Source organism: Lissotriton helveticus, chromosome 1_1, assembly GCF_964261635.1.
Source record: "Lissotriton helveticus chromosome 1_1, aLisHel1.1, whole genome shotgun sequence".
NCBI classification, from domain to species: Eukaryota; Metazoa; Chordata; class Amphibia; order Caudata; family Salamandridae; genus Lissotriton; species Lissotriton helveticus.
This window is the reverse complement of record NC_136057.1, coordinates 1,444,481,998-1,444,508,845: the sequence shown is the minus strand read 5'-3', so window position 1 is coordinate 1,444,508,845 and position 26,848 is coordinate 1,444,481,998. Positions and strand designations below refer to the sequence as shown.

At 45.1% G+C, this 26,848-nt stretch overlaps 1 protein-coding gene across 2 annotated transcripts in view; it reads left to right on the top strand.

Moving 5' to 3' along the window:
* GPR108 (G protein-coupled receptor 108) overlaps nucleotides 1–26,848 on the top strand; it is a 124,204-nt gene that overhangs the window by 84,195 nt on the left and 13,161 nt on the right. For both annotated transcript variants that reach the window (XM_078685739.1, XM_078685745.1), the window contains exons 10-17: nucleotides 2,140–2,215; nucleotides 2,677–2,750; nucleotides 3,098–3,215; nucleotides 3,774–3,904; nucleotides 4,726–4,769; nucleotides 5,071–5,120; nucleotides 6,356–6,439; nucleotides 8,274–8,395. In XM_078685739.1, coding sequence (XP_078541865.1) covers nucleotides 2,140–2,215; nucleotides 2,677–2,750; nucleotides 3,098–3,215; nucleotides 3,774–3,904; nucleotides 4,726–4,769; nucleotides 5,071–5,120; nucleotides 6,356–6,439; nucleotides 8,274–8,395 — 699 coding nt within the window. The remainder of the gene's footprint in view (nucleotides 1–2,139; nucleotides 2,216–2,676; nucleotides 2,751–3,097; nucleotides 3,216–3,773; nucleotides 3,905–4,725; nucleotides 4,770–5,070; nucleotides 5,121–6,355; nucleotides 6,440–8,273; nucleotides 8,396–26,848) is intronic.

Below are 26,848 nucleotides of genomic sequence, written 5' to 3'. Positions count from 1 at the left end.
TCAAATGTATATGTGTATGTAAATATATTTTAATCATTTTAAACATCATATGGCTCAGAAACCATATCAATGTTTTTACAGTATTATTTTATACTATTGCTTTTAATGTATGCACTTTACTTCACTATAAGTATTGCAATAATATCGATCCATTTCTCTTGTACGAGAAAAGAGACTGATCAATAAATAACACCTTTTATTGAACACGCCCGTCTCTTCCTTTTCTCTACATTCTGATGAGACTAAGAATGCACGTACTGACTGAGTAAAATAATTGCCTTGTGCTCACACGACTCTTGAGATTGACTCTTGATTAGGGGAGAGCAAAGTTGTCATGTTCTATGGTTGTCAGAAACTAAATCCCTTCTTGTCTAATCAGGGAAGTTAATCCTTCCTTGAACATTCGAGAAAGTTTCTAGCGAACTCTGAGCTTAGCTGGCAAACCCAAAAATTAAGTCTAGTATCGACAGTAGTAGACCTAGTTAACGTCTGGTCTAGGCCTTTACTGCTGTAGGTACTATTCCAATGCGCAGAGCCTATTGGGAAAATAGGAACTACACTACAAAAGAATAACTAAGTTACTTAGTTAGATTTATGAAGTAATTGGACAATGACAAAGTCCTTTCTTTTGTTGATTTAATACCAATTGATAAGGTTAACTCTTTTCAGTATCTGGGATTCCCAACGAACTCCGGCCTTTCTTGGCAACACCTTATCACTGTAAGAATGCAGCAGTTTGAGAGGTGCACTGAAGCTATTTTTAGATTTACTGCGGAAATGGGTTCAAAACCAATAAAAGAAATCCTTGAGATTTCTGAGAGTAAATGCATCTTAGTTGCGTCATATGGGGCTGAACTTTGGGCATGCACTGACCATAAGAGGATACAAATGTTAGAGAATGCCTTTACCAATCGATCAATCAATCATTTATGTAGCGCGGAAAATCACCAGTGAGGGTCTTTATGTGAAGACTGTTAGCCGTACCATCTAATTGTTCGGTTGTGGCCTCCACTCTGAACTGGAAGTCATGTATATTACGGACTTCATTAAATTACGTCCCTTGGTCCTCTGGCTCACTATTTGGGGTAAAACTGAGAAACTATTTAGCCATACCATTATCTTAAATTGTCTCTCCATTGAGAATGGCCTCTGATTCCCTTGGATTTAGTATGTTAGAAATGCATTTTCTTAATAGGTAAACCTGAAATTCCCCCACTCCCGAAATCTTTAGAGTTAGAGATCAAGTGAAACCTAATTTTACAGATAAATGTCTGGAGAATCGATTTTTGGTTGTATCATCCGTGTAGACCACTTACTCATTTCATCTGTTAATAGTATTGAACCATATCTTTTTGTTTACTTCTAATCTGTAGCACAGATTTCATTTAACTCTGTTTAGGTTTAATGTAGTTAACTTGTTATTATACTTTTGCTGAAAAGTTTAATTGGTCTAAGTTACCTCCTTGCCCCTGCGATCATCACTCTTTGCATTCTTCCATTCATTTTACTTTTTTCTGCTGCTTTTGTTTTACTGAACCTAGAAGGCGTTTCCTGGTTCTGCCCCAGTTTAATATAAGGTCCTATTAGATGACATATACTTCTCTGCAACAATTAAATATGGTATATGTGCGTTTCTCTCTTTGTAAATGTATTACTCACTGAATGAAAATTAGGAGCTTCCTTCATTGATATGTGTTCTACTTCTGTGTTTTTAAGTTTTAAGCATTTTAGTCATGCGTGTTGTCATGAATGTTTTAAGCTTGCTGAGATTAGTTTTTATTGAGAACTTGTATTTGATTAACGCTTTGCGTGAATGCGCTCACCGCAACAATAAAATGTTTCTCTGTTATAATTTATTTATTAAACATAAAACATTAAACATAAATTGCGCCAAATAAAGCTGATTGATTGATTGGCTGAAGAATACAATACTGAGAACTCAGCAGTAAGGACAGGGTAATGGTGTTTTCCACTAAAGCCTTTCAAACCAACTGACGACATGCCAGTTTTTTCAGACGTTCTGACATAATATAAGCATTCTTCAGGAATACAGGAATGCCGTCCATTCTACACTTCCACAGTGCACCTGCACTACTGTAGATACTGTGTCCATAGTAACTTTTATTCTCCTTCTTTCAGATTCAGCGTGTTCAAGATCCACTGGCTAATGGCAGCTTTAGTTTTCACCAAAAGCATTGCACTTCTTTTTCACAGTGTAAGTAAAAACATTAAACATGTCGTCATCTTCCATTCTCCTTGAGATTGTGGCAAAAGGCAATATTGCGATCCACAGTCCCTCATGGACACAAAAATCAATTTCTCTGATCATGAACCTTCATTAAGAAGTAGCAATAATTGCTTCTGTGCCGTGCCCATGGGAAGGAGCTAAAGATTGAAATTGTAGTTAGATATGGAGCAGAACTGGCTGCTAGCTGAAATTGAAGCAGTGGACGGGTGGAGGCAGTGATTGTATTAACACAAAACCGTAGTGACCTCTGTGGGAAGTAATCAGCACTAAATTCTCTGACTGATGATCAAGAGCCTCTAGGAGGGCAGAGGTTGGCCAATGCAGCTGGTCACGAAAACCTCAATAGAGGCTGCAATTGGACCCCTACCTCCCTTCTTGGTGTACAACCTGTCTTCTGCTTTACTGACGCTAAGCATCTTCCTCCTCAGATCAACTACTACTTCATTAACAAAGAGGGACGTCCACTCGAAGGCCTGGCAGTTATGTATTACATCACCCACGTGTAAGTACCGACTACTATCGATAGTTATGGATAGTGCAGAAACGTTGGTTATTGGTGGATGGCGTTTTATGGGTTCATGAGGAATGGGTTTGTAGCACTGGCTGTGGGGTGTGGTGCTGGATGTTATGATATGGAGGACTGTGCCTGAGACCTGCTCCAATGCTGTGAGTGGATGGCGCCAAGGCTGAAGGTGCAATTAATGTTACAGGATTCGGTGATCATTTAATAACCTGAGAGCATTTGATTGCTGTATGAGATTGGTAACTCTCTAGCGGTCGGTATATACACCTTGACCTCCTTTCTCTTGACCTCATGCCATCTGTACCTTCTTGTATCCTTCTCTTTAGGCTGAAAGGCGTGCTGCTCTTCATTACTATAGTCCTGATTGGTACCGGATGGGCGTTCGTGAAGTACATCCTTTCTGACAAAGACAAGAAGATTTTCATGATTGTCCTCCCTCTGCAGGTACTCAAGAATGAATGTGATTGTAGCCCTGATCATTCTAAAACTATAATGTGATTTCTTTTTCGCGATTACAAGCTGCCCTTTGTGGTGTCATTTTCCTCCTCTTAATTATATGTTGCAACTCAAGGCTCCTTAAATGTATAACTAAAGCTGGTGATGTAATTTTCTGTTTCATATCACCTCTGAAGGCCAAAGTGGATTTTAAAGTTCGTGATGACACTTTCGCCCGTCCGTTTCATTCTAAGACTTGTAATGTCTTTGAATGTTTAAATGCTGTGATGACATTCTTTGCACAGCTTGTTTGTTGCTTTCTGCTGCTGTTTAATTTCTTGTTTGAGTGTTGCAACTTGCACATCGTGCTGCAGTTTCCTGTGTTCTATATTCTACACTAGTTATGCAATTTCCTGCTTGAAGATTGTCATCTTTAGCTTGCCTGGATCCACTTGTTGAATAATCTAGTCTTTCGTTTGAGTTTATAAATATTGTATTCTATATCTTTCAGTTTTTTCAACTGCTACGTGCTGAAGACTCTGGTGTCATTTTCTGTCTCTTCTGCAGGTGCTGGCAAATGTTGCTTATATCATCATGGAGTCCTCTGAGACGGGAACAAGTGATTATGCCCTGTGGACACAGATCGTCTTCCTCGTGGATCTGATCTGTTGTGGAGCCATCCTCTTTCCAGTGATATGGTGATGAAAGGCCCTCTGTATCCTAGCTTTCTGTAACCCTGCTGGTGTCTTAGCACACGTGGATTGGCAGTTTGCTGTTTTACCTGTTCTTGAGTGGGAAGTGGTCTATAATGATGTGTTGTGAGAATCTCAGGGATGTTGTACTGTGGATTCCTGTTGTGATTGGGATGGCCATTGGTGGTTTGCTGTAGTCTGTGGTTCTTTGTTGTAGTCATGGATATTCATATATGTTAACAGGTGTGGTGACTTGTGGTTTGTTGTAGTCAGGGTGGTCTCCAATGATTCACTGTTTTTGTGAAGGGGTGTACTGTTACATTGATCTTTGGTTTTGGGCTGATGCCTAGTGATTCGCTCCGATCATAGAGCTATGCTTCTCTGTAACATGGAACATTCTCTCATGTTTACTATTTGGTCTGCAGCATTTTGTGGTTGATATAGAATTGTTCTCCTGTTTTCACTGTTTGCAATGGGGTGGACTCTTGTGGTTTACTATGCTTTAAGACTTGACCTCCTGTGGTTATTGCTCTTAAATAGTTTTCAGTGATCTTTGTATTGTTAGTATCTGTATGTTTTGTCTGAGGGAGCACAGCGTTTTGCAGTGGTTTTGTCTGAGGGAGCACAGCTTTTTGCAGTGGTTCTGTCTCATGTTTTGATTGTAGTTATCGGAGTCATCACCAGTGGCTGAATGTGGGTGTTTGTGAGTGGGTACCTGAATTCTACAGAGAGTTAGTCAGCAGACCCCTAAATAAGGGGTAGAAAATGTTGAATTTTGTAGCACATCACCAGAAATCTTGAACATAGATCTCAATGTATTTCCTTAGGTCTATTCGACATCTCCAGGAGGCATCCAGCACTGATGGGAAAGGTAAAAGTGCAGACTACATCTGCACAGACCAACATTGGCACCTCCTCCTGTCCTATACATACACTGCACTCTTTCCTTATCTCCTCTTTAAATATGCAGCCTTTAGACCTAGTATCTTGGCATCTATGTTATCCCTTCTGTTTTTTATAGCTTTTAAACTTGTTTTTTTTAACTGCCCTTTCTCTCCAGTCTTTTTTTCCATTGTGATGTTTAGCCTGACAGTGCCCAGGAGCTTTTACCATTGCAACTTGCCAAATGGTCATGCTTAGAGCCAAATTGACTTTTCTGTCTTTCTTTACAGCTGCCATGAATTTGGCAAAGCTAAAGCTCTTCCGGCATTATTACATTATGGTACGTTTGGAATTGCTCTATTGCTTCAGTTATTTCTGTGTCTTTGTAGTTTTAAATTCACCACATTATTTGTCATGTTTAAATCATCCAGACAAAGTCAACCCAGTTCGGGACCACTGTATATTTCCTCACTCCACACCAATAATGCGCCTCAACACCCCATCAGGGTTATAAGCGCTATATAAATGCAAACCTTTTCCCTTTTTCTACCTCTCCCCAACCCTTCTCAATCCAAATAACTAACTTATCCACCACTCAAATTACTTTCATATTTTACTATACTAATTTAACACTAATCCTTATGGGTTCCAGAGCAGCGTGCTACTCACCAAAAAAAGCACTTCAAAACCCCATCAGGGGTAGCAAGCGCTATATAAATACAAACGACTTTCCCTCTTCTATCTCACCGCCTACCCTTCTCTATCCAAATAACTGAATAACATATCCACCACGCAAATTACTCCATATATCACTATACTAATTTTCAACACTAATCCCTTATGGGTTCCGGAGTAGCGTGCTACTTGCCAGAAAAGCGATTCAACACCCATCAGGGATAACAGGTGCTGTATGAATACAAACCTTTCTTCCCTTTCTATCCCTCCGCTATCCTTCTCACTTCAAATAACTGACTAATATCCACCTCTGAAATTACTTTAATAATTCACCATGCTAATTCACCACTGATCCTTTATGGGTTTCCGGAGTAACGTGCTTCTCGCCAAAAAAAAGCCCTTCAACACCCCATCAGGGGTAATAAGCGCAATATAAATACAAACCTGTTTTCCTCTTCTATCCTTATGCTAACCTTCCGAATCCATATAACCGACTAACCTATCCACCACTTAAATTACTTTCATATTTCACTATACTAATTCAACACTAATCCTTTATGGGTCCTGAGGTAGCGTGCTACTCGCCAAAAAAGCGATTTGACGCCTCGTATGGGGTAGTAAGTGCTATATAAATGCAATTACAATACAATACAATATATACTGCACTTTTCAGAAGTCTTTCTTCACTGAGTATCTCAAGGCAGATCTTGTGGTGTCCCTTATTAGAATGTTGTATGTCCCCAAGCTCGTTATTCCATGTTCCTTTTTGTGGGATCCAACTGCGACACCACCCGTAGGTCTCCCTATGGTCCTACTCTGCAGGCCTTGTGACTTTGTAGTGGGTTTTGTTTCCTTTGGGTTTCTATACATCTATCTTCATTGATCGCTTGTTGTTCACAGATTGTTTGCTACATCTACTTCACCAGAATCATTGCCATCCTGCTTAAGGTCACAGTCTCCTTTCAGCTACAGTGGCTTCATGAGGTAAGGAATTACATCAGTCAGTGATGGGTGACGGAAGAAGAGGGGTCAGTTACAGTGAATTCAATTGGTGTGATGGTGGATGATTCATTTGGGCAGTTTACCAAAGGTACAAGTGGAGGTGGTAGGTGGAAACTGTGCAAATTGAGAGTGGAGTGTGGTTTCATTGGGAACAAAGGGATGATTACTGTTTTGTCAGTAGGATCTGGTTGGTGTTTGCCATTGATGTAAGTGGAGCGCATGGGTAGGTGATAGCACAAAGTTGGGGCTGGTGGATGTTATTTTTGGTCTTAAATTGAGTTTGTTAAAATGTGTCTGATAGTATACAAGTGTAGTTGATGATGTTGGTGTTTACGAGTGTAGTTGATGATGTTGGTGTTTATTGCGGATGCTGTTGCATCTGTACTGGATGGAGATAGTTGGTGCTTTTCCTATATTCACTTGATTTTGCAGCATGTGTACCTGTTGGTTGGTTTGTATCAATTGTACACTTTTGTGTGAACAAGAAGGTGGGTGGGTATTGTTGGTGTTGTTGGTCTGCATTCCTGGTGCCCTTATAAGTGTATTTGATAGTAGATGACTGTTTGCTGCTTTTATGTTTGCGTGCGCATCTGATATATAATTGGATTCAGTTGGTGTTGTTACATTTGCATAGTTAATATCATTATTAGTATAGTACCGGATGTTAGATCTGTAGTATTGGAGTGTGTGTGTACCTGATGGTAAATGGCTGTCATTGGTGCTCTTTTGTGTGCCCTTGATGATAGATAGTTATTGTTGTGTATTGTTCTTGCCTCTGATTAAAAATAAAATACTCATATTCTCCATGCTTTTCGGTGTCATGATGGATGGGTATTGTTTGTGCCAACATTAGATTTTTATTGGGGCTATCTATGGGTGGCTTTGGTGAGGACTGACTCTTTGACCGCTCCAAATCTTTGCTGTCTTTAAGTAAATCCTCATTAAATCTTTTCTTTTGCCTTACAGATGCTGTTGTGTATGTGTTGCATGTGTATCTTTGGTGACATTCTAACTGGGAGGGGATCTCCAAATACATTTCTGAAGAGCTTAATGAGCGCGGTTTGCTCTTTTCTCTCAAGTTAGATCTAGACCAACCACATTCTTTGCATTAGCTTATTCATTGTGCACTTTGCCGTCAGCACTATAAGCATATTAAAATGCCTAAATGTAGGGTTAGTGGGTGTTTTTAACTAAATAAGTCTTTTACATAACGTCTATAACCCTGAAGTGGTTCTAAGTTGCCTACACATTATATAATACTTTCATTCATCTCTACAGATGAAAGATCTATTCATACTTCTGATATTATGAATACTCATCATCAATTCTTCTTTTATTTACACAAATTTGGTTGAAGGATTTATTGAGTTAATCCTTGGTAACCAGTGTTTCCTTTTCATGTTGTGTTTGTATTGTTGGTGCCTGCTTTATTTGTGTCTTTAACACTCTCCACTGTTATCAGCTTTTATTTTATACTAATCCAAGGTACCACCTGATTAAATTCTTCCTTCTGCCTTACAGATGCTGTTGTGTATGCTTGTGATGATGCTTTGTTTATCGTATATGCCTGTTATAAGTGTGACTTTAAAAAGACATTCTTTCTTCAGCTCCAACTTCATGCTTTCCTGAGGGGACTCCTAATGGAATCCTATATTCTGTCTTGCTAATACAATTGTTTCTTAGTCATCTCTGCTGTTGCGTGTCCTGCTACAGGTGTATTGTTTAGTCTTTATCACGAGTCTGTTTTTAGGGCTTCTCTGCTCCGATTCCTGTTATCCTGAGGGAAGACTCCTAGAATCCTCATTCTTTCTTGCAGATGCTTGTGGAAGTTTCCACTCTTGTGTTCTTCGTTCTGACTGGATACAAGTTTCGACCGGCCTCCAATAACCCATACCTCCAGCTCCCACAGGAGGACGAAGACATACAGATGGATGAAGTGTAAGCTTCTCTCCTGTTTTAACATGTTATTTTCTCCTTCTCTCTGCACATCATGGTACTTTATTTTATAGCTGTGCAGCTAATTTAAGACATTCACTACTGGGAGTCTCTCTTGCCATTCCTTTGGGTTGTCCGTCCCTTTCTGTTAATTTTTCAATCCCAGAGAACATTTTCTCACTCTTCAGGAATTTCAAAATCACCTAAGCACTACCACACTCATTAAGATCACTCACTCATCGACTAATGCATCACTCATGTGGCCTTATAGGGTTTAGGTTCTGGCACACAGTCCCACTGCCCTCTGTATGTTTTTGAGAGCCTGAAGTGCTCCACAGGCTTTTTATTAATTAGTGCACTGACTTATTCAAATCACCTATCCTGTTCAACATGTTAGATCACAGCAGTCATTCTATCCAGACTAGGCTGCTCTAAGAATTCATCGGTCAACCCCTCAAATAATCTGATCTGAAGCCACGAAGACGTTTTAGAACTTGGTCCCCATATAACTTTTTCTGACCTTAAAAAACAAAAACAAAGTTGACTTCGAAGTCCACAGGGCAAATGGCTGAGAGTTTATTTATTTATTTGAAGAGTTTTATAAAGTGCGGACAGGACCCATTGGTTATCAGAACGCTGAACAAAGAAAACACGAGTTATGCATATAAAGTAAGAAGCAATCCGCTATAAGTAAGAACAGAAGAAACTGCAGAGAAGCCATCAGAAAGGTAGATTCATGATCCAATATTATCAACATGAGTCATCCAGAAGCATTCTTCGGGGTTGTTAATGGAAATATCTTTTCATCAGAAACCTTTTAATTTCACAAAGTGGTTGAAGGCACGATGGCATCTGAGTGAGAAGCCACTACTTATCTCTCTCCCCCTTGGTGGTGAAGATTTTCCCGACTACGACTTTGAATAAGCGGTGGAGCTGCAGGGGAGAGTCTGCAAGGTTCACAGTGCTCTGCAGGGGAGTTTTCCGATATTTCCGCAAGTTGATGACACACCAGCAAAATGAAAAGGAGCTGGTGTAGCGGGCGCTGGGAAGCCCTAACGCGTCTTCCGCTGACGGCGTCAGCAGCCGCCCTGGGACACGTCTAAGGCCCACGGCCGTTGCCTGGAAACGGCAATGCGCTCTTGGAGTGGGAAGGGACTAACCCAGAACCATACAGCGAGGCAGTCACAATGGCGGTTCGTGGCTGGGGAAAGATCGCAACTGCGACGGCGATTGCAACCCCCCATAGTGTTACGGCGTGAGGGCTCCGAGGCAAAAACTGACCCCCAAAAGGGTGATCCACGGCCAAAAAACTGTGAAAAACAGGGGAAAGTCGAACAGGATAAATGTGAGCCCCCAACAAAAATAAACTCACAGCGAGGTAAAACATCTATGGATATAGGAAAATCACAGCCATCTATCTGAAATATCTTTTCATCTATAACTTCGGGACATCAGCCTATCTGCCAGTAGTGAGGTGGATGATGGGGGCTTGACCTCTGGTAACACCAGTCCCTCAGAGAAAGTCACTTTAGGGGAGAAAGAGCTGGTCGAAGAATTAGACTGGGACTATTCAGCAACACCAATGCTCTACCCTGAGGGGATAGGTGAAGGCGAGACGCAAACTACGGTTAACTCTGTGGGGAAATCAGACCTTACAAAGAGAGTAAACCCGGCCGAGCCATCACTGTCTCTGATTTTGCAGTCCCTACACACCTTCCAGGATGATGTCAAATACGACAATCAACAGGCACGGTTAGCCACAAAATAACTCCAAGGCTCCGTACGGAAAGTGGGGAAGATCTGCTTGGATATTGCTGAACGACTGAATATGGTGGAATCCTGCACGGAAATGCTCGAAAACACAGTGGAAACCCTGAAGACGCAGGCTTCATCACAGGACAGCACCATAAAGGATGTTATGTCGAAGCTAGAGGACTATGAAAATAGACCGCGTCGTAACAATCTAAGACTGCTAGGGGTCCCGGAGAACTGTGAGGCAACTGGTGTGAGAACGTTCGTAATAAATATGTTACTGGAATCCTTCCCAGAGCTGTCAATGTGGGACTGGGACAAAGAAGTCCAACAAGTTCACAGATGTCCCCTCATACTATCAAAGCATTTTACCGGAGAAAATAAATTACCCCGTGCTATACTGATTTATTTTGGTAACATTCTACTTAGACAGGCTGTGTATGATCGGGCCAGAACCAACGCTAAAAGGAGCTTTGAAGGATTTTTCTTCTTTGCCAACCCGGATTTTGCGCACGCTCTGGTGGAAAGAAGATGTCGGCTCAGGCAGTTAATGAACCCGTTCCAAGCTACCGGGGCCCTGGTATTCCTACAAAACCCGGCATGGCTCATAGTAAGGGCCAGAACTTCAGTTTAGGAAGCCCAGAAATTCATAGATGATATTACTACAGATGCTACGGGGGCTAAATTGTTGGATGTATATCTAAAAAAACGCAAAGTGAATGTAAGGCTAAGGATGAAATTTCTTTTTAGGTTACTTTTTTTTGGTTTGTCCAGGATGTAGGTTTAGGATAAGGTGCTTTGAGTAAGGGGGGAGGTGGAGGGAGAGGAGGTGTGGCACAGACGTCTTCACACAGGCTCATGATTCAGCCTGGTTTTTGGGGGTGGTAGAAGTAGGGGTCTGTTCTCAGACAGGGTGCCAGAGACGATAAAGTAAGCGTGCAATATGTTGTAGATATTAGTGTAGGCATTACTTATGATTGTGTAGTACTTGTAGCACATGTAGTGAAAAGTAATGAGATTCATAGAGGAATTGCAGTGTCCTATGGAAATAGGGTACCATCGTTCGGCCTATGTCACAAATCCGGATGGGTCTACTAAAAGTGGTGTCAATATATGTGACCTAAACGATTTGAAGAAAAGGCAGAAAGTTGTGGGGGGCTACAAGTAATGGGTACAAGCAATAGCTCAAACTCTCATAACTGCAAGACCTATTGCATTGCAAATGCTTGTCTTGTCCAGCATTGGATCTTTCATCAAGTCAAGAGCTTAATGCAGATTATCAAAGGAGTTCAATACCTTAGTGGACGTGAGAGTGATGCTTACCGTAATCAGAAAAGGTTTCTCAGAATTGCCTGCTCTATCACTGTCTCCGATTTCGAGTGTAATTCCAAGCACTAGTGTTTAGAGAAACCGTAGGTGTTATTCGAAGTTACGACCTGCAAATAACTTTAACATCTGCTCTTGCAAACTGGGCTGTGTGTCCTCTATTATTCTGGTGGACTGAACACTAACACAGCCTTGTAATCTCTTTCCTCCTTAAGCATAAGCAGTTTAAATGCAAGACACAGACCTTCTGATAGATACATCTGCCGTGTGGATTTCTCACCTTGTGAATATATCCCCTGCGTCAGCAACATTCGGAATTCGGAAATTCTTTTCGTAGCTTCGCGCCGACGTGGACTCGGACGTCATAGAGGCACGGCATCGCTCGCGACTCCGCTGACGTCACCGACGCCTATAATAGGCCCACGCCGGCGTGATGACATCAGTTCCCTTTTTTCCGCATCGTCGACGCTAACGGTTTTCTAAGGATCGTCCGTAGCTTTTTTTTTTTTTTTGTAACTTTTTATTATTTGAAACACAAAGAAACAAAAACATAGAACAAACAGCAAGGCAGTACAGTATGAATACAGACATTAGATATGTGCTCAAGGAGGACGGGAGACACATGCCAACAGGAGAAGAAAACTCTCTGAATACAGTTGAGGGGAGGGAGGCACAGGCAGAGTTGCATATGAACAGTATGACATATCACTGCTGGAAGGGATATAGGTCAGGGCGACTGAGGAGGACTCTGGGAGGCGGTGAGCGGGGGTGTACAAATATCTCCACGGTTTGTGTTCCAAGGAGTCCAAATCTTACTCCATTTTCTGGGTCTGCCTCTTGCAATATACACTGTTTTCTCTCGAAACATGCACCAGTCCAAACTCTCTTTCCAAGTTGTCACTGTGGGCGGCCTCGGGGATCCCCACAACTGGGCAATATCTCTCTTCGTGACCATATTGGCCAAGGTCACCCATCGAAGCTGTGACACATCATAATCATTCGGACCCCATACATTCAATAAGCACTGCCGGGCCTCCGGCCTCCGGCCTCATAACAACACCTGTGACATCATCCATAATCTCATGTATATGTTTCCAGAATCGCACCACCTCAGGGCATTCCCAAATGATGTGGAGATAGGTACCAAGGAGACCACACCCACGCCGACACATGCCATCCGTAGAAAAGCCCATATGAATTAGACGGGGACCAGTGACATAAATTCTGTGAAGGATCTTGAGTTGGACCAGACGGAGGCGGGCCGGAAACGCCACCTCCTTGGGAGAGGAGATCGCGGACTGCCAATCCTCATCATCCAGTTCAATACCATCAGCAATCCAGGCCTCACGAAGGCGATCAAGCAGACCCGATCTAGCATTCATCATTTTTTTGTAGAACAGTGAGATTGTGCCGGATAGCACTTAGCCGTCTAGTATACGATCTTCGAGGGTGGAGGAATCCGGGACAGCACCACCCGCTGGCAACACAGAATTCAGAGCATGACGTACCTGGATGTAACGAAATCTTTCCCTGTCACTCAACATATACTCTGTTTGCAGTTCAGAGAAGGCCTTAACCTTTCCCTTAACCCAAAGATCACGCACTTTACTTATACCGATCATGTCCCACTTATCAAATCCCTTCGTCCTCCAGAGGCCGCCCAACTTCGCAGAGGCATAGAGCGGTGTCGCACCCATTAATTTATCACTCCAGCCCATAGCCGCCGTAGCGCTATGCCATACTCGCACAGTTATAGCGGTAGGTCCCGTGAGTCGTGAACGGGAAGGTCCCGAATAAAGTGCCCTGTAGTAATCACCCCCCGGGAGCAGCCATTTGTCCATTTCAAATGCTGGGTTCAACGCCGGGCCATACATCCCGTGGTTAATAGCAGCAAGGTGGGAAGCCCAATAATACCTACGAATATCCGGGAACGCTATACCGCCATCATACCAGGGGAGTATCAATTTCGGAAGAGCTATACGCGAACGTCCGTCCCATATTAGTTGCCTCTGTACCGATTCTATTTCCCGAAAATACGTCGACGGGATGACATCAGGACTATTCTGAAGGGCATATAGGAACCGGGGCAGGGACATCATCTTAAAAAGGGCCGCACGCCCTAGTGGAGACACGGTAATTTACGCCAACGCGCTACATCGGAGCGTAGCCGCTGAAGTGGGGGAAGCAAATTTCATAGAGATAAACACACCCAGGTACTTAAAGCCAGATTGCGACAGCTGGATGGGACAGCCCCGTGGCAAGCGAGGGACATCACCCGCAAGTACATAAATGTAGGATTTCGACCAATTAATGATGAGGCCCGAGTTCTTCCCAAAGGAGGTAAGTACGTCAAACAACACATTAAGCGATTTTTGGAGAGAGGTAAGGTACAATAAAATATCATCCGCGTATAAGGAAATGCGGTCCTCAAATTCCGGCGTCCAGCGTATACCCTTCATCGAGGGTTCCCACCGCAGCCAAGCAGCAAGAGGCTCCAACGCCAAAGCAAAAAGGAGCGGGGACAACGGACAGCCCTGTCGCGTGCCCGTACCTAGAGTAAAAGGCATGGAGACGCGGCCATTAACCACCACCTGGGCGAGTGGTGCTTCGTACAGTAGTTTGACCCAACCGATAAAACCCGCGCCGAAACCAAACTTGGCGAGTACCGCCCAGAGATAAGACCACTCGATTGTATCAAAGGCCATCGTGGCGTCCAAGGACGCCAAGATGGCCGGTTCACGCAGCGTCGGGCCCTCGCGAGAACACCATGCAGACGTCGTAAGTTCAGTGCCGTATTACGGTGCGGGATAAAACCCGATTGATCCGGATGAATCAAGTCGCCAATAACCGTAATCAAACGATTAGCAAGCAGTTTGGCGAGGATCTTGGGCTCCGCATTTAAGAGCGAAATGGGTCTATAAGACGAGCAACGATCCCGTGGTTTACCCTCCTTATGGATCACCACAATGGTCGCAAGACGCTGATCTCTAGGGAGGGAGCCATTGTCTCGAGCAGCCAAAAACATAGCACGTAGATGGGGAGCTAAAGTATCAGGGCGTAACTTATACAGTTCCACAGGAAGGCCATTGGGACCCAGAGCCTTGCCGGAGCGAAGGGAGCGCAGCGCGAGAGCCACTTTATCCACCGAGGGCGTGGCATCCAGGCAGTCACGCTCCGAGTCGGACAAACATGGGAGCGCTATATCCCGAAGCAACAAACGCGAATCCCCTTCAGGCCTGTCGGACACAGAAGTATATACCTCTCGAAAGTGATCAGCAAAGCATTCAACAATGTCAACTGGATCAGTTACACTCACACCATCACACGCCACAATCACCGGAACCACTCGATTCGCTCTCTCCCTTCTGTCTAGCCAGGCGATCAATTTTCCTGCTTTATCACCAACGTCATAGAGCCGTCCCTGCTGTTCCCTACTCATCGTCTTTGCCGCATCAGTGACCAAAGTTTTATATTCTAGTTGTTTAAGGCGGAGGACGTGTAAAGCTTCTCGAGACATCCCCCCGCTCCAATGCAGTCTCCAGATCTGTGATTTCAGTTTCGAGCTGAACAACTGCCTCGTTCTTACATTTCTTAGCACACCCCACCAAAGACAATGCCTGTCCCCTGATCACGGTCTTAAAAGCTTCCCACAACGAGACAGGTGAAGATACAGAACCAACATTTTCAACAAAATACAGATCAAATGATTTAATCAATTCAGTGCGCGTCTTGGGGTTGAGAAGATACCAGGGGTTAATTGGAGCCACCCTGCCCTCGGCCCCGATGCTAAGATTAAAATGAAACCAAATAGGGGAATGGTCCGATATGCCCCGGGCCAGGTGTTTAACCTCTCCAATCGAGGGGGACAGTGCCGCCGGTATCAGGATGTAGTCCAATCGAGAAAGACTGCCATGAGCTCCCGAGTGGAAAGTAAACTGTGTCTGCTCTGGGTGCATTAGTCTCCAACAGTCTATGAGGCCCAAGGTTTCCAGGAAGTCGCCCAACCAGGATTGTGCAGGAGGAAGATCTCTGGGGGGGATAGCGATCTATCCTGCCAGAAATGATGGAGTTAAAATTACCACCCAGTATCAAAACACCCTCGGGGAGACCCAGAACCATCCGCCCCAGGTCCGCAAATGTCGTGGATTGCAAGCCCGGGGGGACATAAACTGACACCAACGAGATTGGCTTTCCCTCCCACCGCCCGACTAGTGCAACATATCGACCCCTGGCATCGAGGATCACATCATCAACTTCGAGGGGGAGGGAAACCTTGAGCAAAATACCCACTCCTCTAGAACTAGACGTAAATCCCGAATGGGCAGCCAGACGATAACCCCTCCTATTAAGAGCATGACAAGTGTTTCCTATCAAATGCGTCTCTTGTAACAGTACGACATCAGGCGAAAGGCGCCGCAACAGCTGCATAACCACCCCTCTCTTTATGCGATCACCCAACCCATTCACATTCCAGCATAATACCTTCAACCCCCTACCCCCCATCCAAATCCAAAATGGACTCCCATCGCAAAACGAGCATCACACAAACGTCAATGATAATGAAAGTACCTTGCCTTGAAGAAGAAAAAACGAACAATCCCTGTACTTGTCCCTCCCTCCCCCCAAGGTTCCCAACACAATTTCCCCCACCCTGCACCGACTCATAAGCCACCCCAACTTGCAGTGTGCCTGCCGCCCTAGCAAATACAAACATAAACTAATCTACACAAAGAAAACCCCAGAGGAGGAAAGGGTCCCGCCATCCCCGCTACCTCCGAGGATACGAATGGAATGATCAAAGAAAGTCAGTGAACTCCGGCTGAGCACGCAGTAAACGGTTCCGGACACAGGCACCATAGTCATTCTTGGTCCATCAGTCCCCCTTCCGCACCACCAGCATGTTCTTGGCCAGTGCGGCGAGTCGGCAAAGTGTCCAACCAATCACTCACTTCCTCAGGCCTGACAAAGAAAAGTGTTTGATTGTCATACTCAACAGGTAGTCGGGCCGGGAATAACATAGCATATTTTAGTTCCATGTCTCTGAGTCGCCTTTTCACACCTTGAAATCCCAGGCGTTGTTTCTGGACCGACTGAGAAAAGTCTGGATAAAAGTTTACGGCGGCGTTTTTGAACTGCGTAGGGCCGCTTGTCCGTGCCACCTGCAAAATGGCGTCGCGATCTCTGAAATTGAAGATCCGAGCAATGATCGAACAGGGGGGGGGGAACCAGGCTTCGCTTGCCCCCCTGGCACCCTGTGCGCACGTTCAATGGCAAAAAATGTGCTCAGGCCCTTTGGGGCCAGATGATTTAGAATGAGGTCCTCCACTCGAAGATCAATGGCGAGTGGACTAGATTCTTCCGGGACCCCAATAATACGCACGTTATTGCGCCGCGCACGGCCGTCAAAATCCTCCAAGCGACGTGCAAACAAGTCATTGGCAGATCTTAAGTTGCGCACTTCTGTTTGCAGGTCGGACACGTCCGTGGTGAGGCTGGATGTCTTCAGGTCTAATGACTTCACTTTCTCATTCGTCTTGGCTAAGTCAGTGCGAATGAGGCTGACATCGATAGCCACTGTGTCCAGCTTCAGAGCCAGGGCTTCATATTGTTGGCCAATGGAGGACTGTATCACAGCAATGGCGCCCATCACGTCTTGTAGTGTTAAGTCCGCCAACACAGCAGGATCGTCGACAACCTCCTCCCGGGCCTTAGGTGCGCCACCGGGGGATCCTTTAGAAAGCTTATATCGGTCCATGACGTTCGTCTGGGTAGAACCACCCTGGATGGTGGTCTTAACCTTCCGTTTCTCACCCTCAGGCTTGCCCGTCATGGCGAGTCGGGTGCCCCGGAGGGAGGCTTGGGATCTGGTCCAAATGGCTCCGTAAAAGTCACACACGGGAACACAGGAGACCAAGCTGAGCCAAGTGGAGACCACAGCCAAACAGTCGTCTGCTCGGAACTCAATGAGTTGGCATCAGTCCGATCAACAGACACACCGCATATATGAGGCAGTGCGCCGGAGAAACGAAACCGAAAGTGAAGTGAGGCCGTGGTCCGACCTCCTCGAGCCGTTGTTGTTGAATTACGACCCGGGCACTGCCAACACTCAAGGTCCAGGCTGGTCCATGGAGAAGGCCGCAAAGTTCAAGACGGCGAAGCTCGGGGACCCTGCGTCCGATTTCGATCAAAAAACCTGCTAGTACATCAGCCGGGTTGTGTCTTCAATGATCTTCCATCAGATCAGGATATTAAACAGGATAAATGCGGGAGGCAGCGAGGGTCCTCGGGAGCCCTGTGCTCACGCGGCCATCTCGGATGCGCACGAAACTCCTCCTCGATCGTCCGTAGCTTTAACTGTAACTTTGTTACTCTGTATTGTTAGTATTCCTTTATCTCCTCTTTCAACATGTCTTCGAAGAAGACGGGTTTTAAAGCCTGTGGAGAATGCGGCAAAACCATGTCCATTACGGATCCGCATGAATGTTGTTTATGGTGTCTTAGCTTCGACCACGATGTCGAAGACTGCCGATCCTGTAAGAAGATGACTCCTAAGGCCCTCCGGGAGAGAGAAGCTAAGCTTATTGTTGCAAAGCTTAAAGGAAGTAAAGAAAAGAATAAATCGAGATCGCGGACTCGACCCTCGAGGTCAAGATCTCACTCGAGGTTGCGTTCGGATTCGTCCTCGGCCCATGCTTCGAGATCGTCAAAAAAGAAGCATAGGAAAAGATCTCATGAATCCCGACATCGTTCAAAGAAGTACTCGGGTTCTAAACCAAAGTCGCAGGTGAAGCTAGTAGAAAAAGAAGTGATGTCTTCGGCTTCGGAAGAACATGACGCCGGAGGTGAGGCGTCGCATGCGAATTCGCCTGGTTCACCGAAGCAAATAGCGAATCTGTCTCCGGTTCCATCCCATTCTCCGGATCGGGAGGATGAAGGTGAGGAGGAGATAGTTGGAGAGGGAGAGGCTCCGTTGCCCGAAGGTCTATCGACTCCGGTGCACCAGCCTGAAGAGGAGGTCGACGTCGTATCGACTCCGCACCCTCAAGATCCACCTGGGAGTTCGTATCCAACCTTCCCGGCTCCAGGTCAGGATCCGACGCATTTTCTAAATGCAATGTATGGCATCTACTCCAGGGCTATGTACCCCTCTGGGATTCCTGTTGGTCCCACGGGTCCGATGGCATTTGGTCTGGGTGTCCCCCAAACCTATGCCCCTGCGCCCTTTATGCCCTTTATGCCGGCTCCGGCGCTGCATTGGCATCTTCCGACATCGGCGAGGCCTTCGACTCCGAAGCCATCGACGCCACCGAATCCTTCGACGCCGGTTCCATCATCTCTGATGCCGAATCCCGAACGACGTCGTGGAAGTCTTCCTCGGCCGGCGTCGGGCTCAGCTCCGGCTTCGACGGAGTCGACAGTGGATCCGACGGCTTCGAAAGTGAAGCATAGGTCGAGACGTGAAGCCCAGAGGCTGATGGAAGAAGAGAGCTATCGTGAGGAGTATTTGGAGGAGGGTGAGCTTCAGGATCCTGAGGACCCTTATGAGGATCTTTCGGGGGCCAGTGGTCTTGAACTGTCCCCAGAGTGGGATTTGGTTTCAGTGACAGACGAACCCTCTAAAGATGTGGCTCCTTACCACGTTGTAATTAAATAAGCAGCAAATTTGTTGAACATTGCTTTACCTACTGCTGAGTTCAAATCAAATCTACTCACGGAGGTTCTTCACTCTCCCTCATCGGTGACTGAACCATTACTGCCCTTTAATGATGCCCTTAGAGATCCTATTTTAGAGGTTTGGAAGAAACCCTTGTCGACTCCAGCTGTGTCTTGAGCTGTTGCCAGAAGGTACAGGACTGCTCCAGATGACCCAGAATTTTTATCCACTCACCCTCTACCTGAGAGTTTGGTGCTACAGGCTGCCTGTTCCAAACGATCAACAGGAGCTTTTCCTCAAGTTCCAGCTGAAAAGGAGTCGAGAAAGCAGGATCAGGCTGCTAAAAAGGTTTTCTCCTCTGCCAGCATGGCATTAAAGTCCACAAACGCGACCTGCCTGATGGGGCGTTACATTCACGCACTAATGGATACTGTAAAACAGTGAGTGCCAAAGATACCGGAAGATGATAGAAAGGACTTCCAGGAGGTTATCTCGGACACTCAGGCTGCAGCAAGGCAGGTGATACAGAGTGGTTTAGACACTGCAGATTCTGTGGCGAGGGTCATGGGCTCTTCGGTGGCTACGAGGAGAGCTGCATGGCTGAATCGTCTGAGTTTTCAACAGATGTCCAGTCTGCATAGATGGATCTACCATTCGACGGATCTGGTTTGTTTGGAAAGAAGGCAGATGCTGCTTTAGAACGTTTTAAAGACAGCAGGGCGACTGCTAAGTCGTTGGGCCTTCAGACCAGGGGGACTTTTGAAAGGCGTACTAGAGGATTTAGCAGATCTTCCTTTCGATCCTACAAATCTACACAGCAGCAGCCACAGCAGCAGCAAAACACGCTGTACAGATCTTATAGGGGCAAGCAAAGAGGCCGTTCTCGAGGCCGTCAAATCTCCTCCTCTTCCTCCTCTTCCCCTTCCCAGCCCCCTGCCAACGCAGCCCTAGATCCGCCATTCCGGATCATGTGGGCCCAGTGGGGGGCCGGCTTACCCATTTCCTACGGGATTGGGAATTGATAACATCGGATCTTTGGGATCTCAATCTTGTCGGGAATGGGTATGCTCTTCCCTTTCGGGAGTTTCCCCCAAATTACCCTCCTTGCCAGGGTTATTGTTCGGAGGACCACCTGCTTCTCCTGCAGGAAGAAGTCCTGGCACTATTCCGAAAAGGTGCGATAGAGTTGGTTCCAGAGCAGGAAAGGGGTCAGGGGAGCTACTCCCGGTATTTCCTGATCCCCAAGAAGGATGGCAGGCTTCGGCCAATTCTGGATCTCAGGATCTTGAACCTTTACCTGAAACAGGAAAAGTTCAAGATGCTCACTCTTGCACAGGTTCTTCAAGCGCTGCTGGAAGAAGACTGGATGGTGTCGATCGACTTGCTGGATGCGTATTTTCATATTCCCATCTTGAAGTCGCACAGAAATTATCTCCGTTTTACGGTTAGGTCGCAACACTACCAGTTTGCGGTCCTTCCGTTTGGTCTTACTACTGCGCCTCGAGTCTTCACCAAGGTGATGGCAGTGGTGGCAGCACATCTCAGGAGGTCGGGGATACCTGTATTCCCGTATCTGGACGACTGGCTGATCAAAGCGGAGTCGCCGGAGAAGGTGCTCCTTCATCTGCAAGAGACAACTCAGTTGTTGCACAGGTTGGTTTTATCGATAAATGTACCCAATTCTCACCTGGTGCCCTCCCAGCGCAACCTGTTCATAGGTGCGGTACTGGACACTACTGTGTGTCGTGCATTCCCTCCACCTCAAAGGATTCGCGACATACAGGAGATGATTCCTTTGTTCTACAATGGAGCGGTCGTTCCAGTCCTGAAGGTCCTTCGCCTGCTCGGTCTGGTGGCTTCTTGCATTCTATTGGTCAACCATGCACGCTGGCACATGAGGGCACTCCAGTGGTGCCTCCGCAGGCAGTGGTATCAGCACAACGGAGATCTCAGGGAGTCAGTGAGGATCTCCAGAGAAACTGCGGCGGATCTGTCTTGGTGGAGCGTGGAAGGCAATCTGTCACAAGGAAAGCCTTTTCAACTTCCTCCATCGGTGGCCACGGTAATAACGGATGCATCCACTCTAGGGTGGGGTGCTCATCTGGGGGACCTGGAGGTCAAGGGTCTTTGGTCTCCAGAGGAAAGGTTGCTTCATATCAACCTTCTAGAGTTGCGGGCGATACGTCTGGCGCTCAAGGCCTTCCTCCCTTCCCTTCGCGGTCGGTCGGTTCAGGTCCTGACGGACAACACGACCACGATGTGGTACATCAACAAGCAGGGAGGAGTGGGGTCGCAGTGTCTCTGCAGAGAGGCTCTGCGTTTCTGGTCCTGGGTTCAGGACCATCAGATTTGTCTGATGGCAAATCATCTGGCCGGTGTTCAGAACGTTCGTGCAGACAGTCTCAGTCGGCAGTTCTCTGCTGACCACGAGTGGAGGCTTCATCCGGAGGTAGTTCGTCACGTCTTTCGGACGTGGGGAACTCCTCAGGTGGACCTTTTTGCCACTCAAGAGAATGCTCACTGCCCGTTATTCTGCACTCTCCAGTATCCTATGCAAGGAGCCTTGGGGGACGCGTTTCAGTTGAGTTGGGGAAGTCAACTCCTTTACGCGTTTCCTCCCATACCTTTGATTCCTCGGGTTCTGAGGAAAATTCGCCAAGACCGGACCCAAGTTATATTTATCGCCCCGGATTGGCCAAGAAGGGTGTGGTACTCAGACCTTCTCCACCTCTCCTCTCACCCGCCACTCCGTCTCCCTCACTGGGCAGATCTCCTCTCCCAGATGGAGGGGCAGGTTCTACACCCCCACCTCCAGACCTTACACCTTCATGCCTGGAGATTGAACGGGGCAACCTGAGTTCTTTTTCTCTCCCGCCTGACGTGGTAGATGTCATCTTGTCAGCCAGGCGTGACTCCACTAAGTCCATCTATTCCTATAGGTGGTCAAAATTTGTCGCTTGGTGTGGGGAGAAATCTATAGACCCTTTGAGAGCCCATTTGTCTGATGTTCTCCAGTTTGCCCTTTCTCTGGCGCAACAGGGGCTTGCTGTTGCCACAGTGAAGGGCTATCTTTCAGCGCTGTCGGCATTTCTCTGCTTGCCTGACCAGCCATCTCTTTTTAAATCTCCTGTGGTTTTAAGGTTTTTGAAGGGCCTCACGAATAAGTTCCCTTCTACTCCTTTTATTGTGCCTCAGTGGGACTTAAATCTTGTTTTGACCTTTCTGATGGGTGCTCCCTTTGAGCCTCTTCACAAATGTCCTATGAGGCTTTTGACTCTTAAGACAGTTTTCCTCGTTGCGATAACCTCGGCAAGGAGGGTAAGTGAGCTTCAAGCTCTTAGTTCCAAGCCCCCTTTCTAGTCCATTCATGCTGATCGAATGGTTCTTAGGACCAGGGCTGCTTTTCTGCCTAAGGCATCGGTTGAGCTGTGCTGATGACGGACCCGTTCCGTCACGACCACGCCCGTTTTTCGAACCTTCAGCACAGCGCGAAAATTTGCGCTGCGCTGAAGGTGTTAATATTGGAGAGTGGTGCTGGTTTATTCACGGGCGGGATTGTACTAAATAAACTCGTAAATGATTCTGGTTTAAAATAAACATGAAGTTCTTGGCTTGCTCAACTACCTTGAGTTTGCTGATAAATGTATTCTGATGGACGATTAGTTAAGGCCTGATTTAGCAAGGCGCAGTAAATACGGAGGGAGTTGATGAGATGCCATAGACTATGGATTTAGGTTGTTGGCTTTTGCCCAATTATAAAATTGAATCCATTTGCAAGCATACATTTAGAGTGTACATGCCACTCGGGCTGCTTTCAAGATTCTTCTTTAATCATAGGAATTTACATATCACCAAACATGAGATCCTCAACCTCTAAGTTATCAGATGTAGTGAATTTGGATCCAGATGAAGGACTTGTCCTCGATTTCTGGACAGCAATGACTGATCCATCCTGAATTGATTAGTACTGTCCACTGATCTGTTCCACAGCTCTGACATCCAGTTTTGCCTGGGCCGTCCTGGACCCATTTGTATCATAAGACAGTTCTTTCTTCATTATGCATGGTTGCCTGGTTGTTACTGGAATCGGCAGAAAGGCTTTTAGGAATTTTACTATTCAACTTGTCCAAAAAGCTTCTTCTTGAGTGCTTGGACACAGCCACCTGCTTATGAACAATGGCCAATTCCCATTCATCCACAATAGCCACTCAATCCCAACCACACAAAAAGCGACAGGAATAAGAGAGCGGCAGCATGGTCTCTCTCGTTTGGTTCTTTAGTTCTGAGCCTATGAGTGGCCCTTCTTCTCATTTGCTCTGATGAGCCTTGCCCTTGTTATCTTGATGATTGATAGAAAATCTGTAGCTTGTAACTCTTGAGTAATTTGTCTGTGTACAAAAATCGTAACCCCTTTAGTGGGTTTGTCACTTATAGTTAAATGACCTTTGCCCTCGCTGTCATGATACAAACAATCTAGGACGCTTTGTCCATTTGTGTTGCCTTCAGTATTTGACTATACCAAGAAGTTGTCGCCATCAAACAGAATATTTAGGTTTCTCACTTCAGGCATGAATGATACGCTCCTAAGCCAACCATATATAGGCATCACACCTGCTTTGCCAATGTGTTGGAAACCTACGGTAGCAGAGTCTGTACCAGAATCAATGAGTGACGCCTTCTTTACTAAGTATCACCATACCTTGTGTCTTTTCTTCATCCAATAACTTTTGTAAACATGGAGCTATGTCATTCCTTAGCTGCCTTTCATACCTCACGATTATTGCATAAGATTAGTTACTTTGACAACAGTAGCTGCTAAAACAGGGACTCTTTTTTCCTTTGTGTCCCATTTGTGACCCTCTTTATCCAGAGGTGCTGTGCAGTGGGCTGAAGGACTTCCCTGGACAATGGAATCTGTCTTAATCTGATTCACTGGACATGCATATGTTGTGTATGCTATTTTGTATGTCTTCTCCAACCACAAAATGTTCACTGAAGAAAATATAGGATTCCTCATAATTTGATACCCCTCTGCTCATATTTGATCTAATATGGTGTGGATCGGGCTGCCTGCCTTGACTTTCCATCAAAGTCATACAATAAACAAGACTTCTCAACTGCAAACGTTGGAGGAAAAGTTTTCTGACTCTCGCTAGATGGATGCATCATTCTTGGCAATAGGCGTGATGGCTTTCGATTCATGGTCATCATCCTTGTCGGCATAAATATTGGAGTGATCTATCTTGTCATCATAATCATTCATGGAATCATCTTGTTTTTTAAAAGCCTTAAATTCTACTGTGTTCCACTCTTGCTTTCTGGGTGCACTCATTGCGCTTCCTCAATTTGTGGAAACCACTGATGGGCCACTTATAGTATCCTGCAATTTTGCTGGTCTGCATTTTGATAAGAGCATCTTTGTTTTTGTTTCGCAGCTATTATAATCAGAACCCACAACACTCTGGTACTCTTCCATTTTGTTAGTGACCAATCCTTTTTAAAGTCCTCATCTTCTAGAAAGATCCTTGGTTCGTTCAATACAATTAATCCACATGGAGCTGCATTTACCCTTAAATATTCTGTTATCTCAGCTCCATAGAGATGGGTCTTCACATGTGTTATCTTTAGTTCCATGAGAGTGTCCCATTCGCTTGTCTGAACAAGTGTTTGTGTCAGTGATGTGTTCCCTATTAATCATAGTGCCACTAAAATAGATGAGAAAACATTATCATCAAATGAAAGTCCTTTCATTATGGCTCTGAAATAAGAATCTGTATTCCAGTAGTTTGAGTAAGGTGCTATAAAGGATGCACCACTTGACGCTCACAACTGAACCGCTGTACAGATCTGGTCAATCACTATGAGCGAGATGGAGGTACAACCATCACATGTCCTCCAAAGAACAGACCGCGAGTCACAAGTTGTTACAATTGTGTGGAGAGGTAATGCTGTCTTTGGGTCACAATCTATCACCCTAGATTGTGCATATATGCACAAAATATTGGATGAGTAAGCCTTACACACAAATTGTGACATGCTTCATTATGGACACCCTCATCCCACCCTGACAAGATGCTACTGTCAAGAGGGGAGACTCAACCTCAGTACGGGGGAGTTCTTGATAAAAGATGCACTGGATAAATGGTGGGATTCAGTTAATTTTAAAAATACTTTGAGGTAAACCCAAAGGAAATACCTTTATTGGTGGGTATCTCCGGAATGGTTAAAAAATGTCCAATAGTGGATGACAATTGGGTGTAATGGCCCGTTCATCTTTCACAATGTCAACATGTGTCAGCCCATACATTTGCCAATAAATGATCAAGGGCTTTCATCAGAGTCAAAGGAACCCCTGCTAATCGTGCTTTTGAAAACATACACACGTATCTCCTATCTCCACAATAAAGTATAGTAAATCTAGGATATACAAGTGCAATGCTTATCAATGCATATTATGTACAAAATATAAAACATGCACAGGGGACTAACTTGTCATAAACTAGTAGTAATAGTGGCACACTTATGACACAGCAGCCCAAGAAAAAAGATTACACTTGTGCTAGGTGAAATATTGTGTGAAGACATTAACACATTGCTTACACTTGCCCTAGCTAAAGGTTGCTATAATCCCCTTCTCTAGATGTTGTCAGTGACTCTCTATAGTCACACACTTTAAAAAAAGAATGAATTAACGGAGGAAATGTGAAAAGAATAGCAGAGAGATCATATACAAATTAATATATTAATAGTGAGCATTCCCAGTTTTCAATCATTGCCTGTTAATGTCATGGGGATGGAAGGTTATTAAATATATACCCAACCCAATCAGGGAGCTCATACATGAGCCAAAATGTATATAGGGTAGTCAGTCATTGGTGGCAGTGGGGCGTATGCATCCGGGTTGGTATGAGTGAACACACACCACACCACACACCCCCACAATACAGTACGAGTGGGAAAGCGACTTATAGGGGTGCAGCCATGTAGCAAAAAGAGAGTGGGACAGGACCTTCCGAGCAGTGTCTCTTTGACTGGATCAATGCGGGGCAAGGGCAGTGGACTTAATTTGTTCTGTAATGAAAACAACTTAAAATAGGGAGACCATTCCTCTAGTGTGATTAACTGTTGTGCAAAACTCAAAATTCTTCTGCAGACTGTTCTATATAAACAGTAGGCTTTTTTACTTTGCCCATAAAGAAATAATGGATCTTTGACACATGGCTTTTCTTTAATTACATCTTTGGTTTTGTGTGCACGCCATGAATGAGGTCCATTATTGAAGTAACTGGGTTCTTTATGAACTGTGGTGTTGAAGAGCCTTGAAAAAGTCCAGGGGGTTGGAACACATGTTGAATGACAAGAAATAAGGGATGCTTTTGCTTACTGACCAAAATAAAAAGCCTGAGAAGCTAATTAAGTCAACGTGAAACCAATGGATTTGACTGGCTGCTTTGGGACATAGTTCAGTGGGGTGTGCAGCTCGTTAGTTTAAAATTAATCAGGTCACATAATTGTTCTTTAATTGTACACCCTTATATTTAGTCAGTCAATTATTCTTTATTTGGTTAAAAAATAACCATACAAGATATACAAACGTAAAAAGTTTTAGAATTGCATAAAACAGTACATGAATTTACTATGGAGTAAATACAAATGTACAGTTCATAATTTGTCAGTTTTAAAAAAGACCCACTGACCAAAAAAAGAGGAAAAACAATCACAGG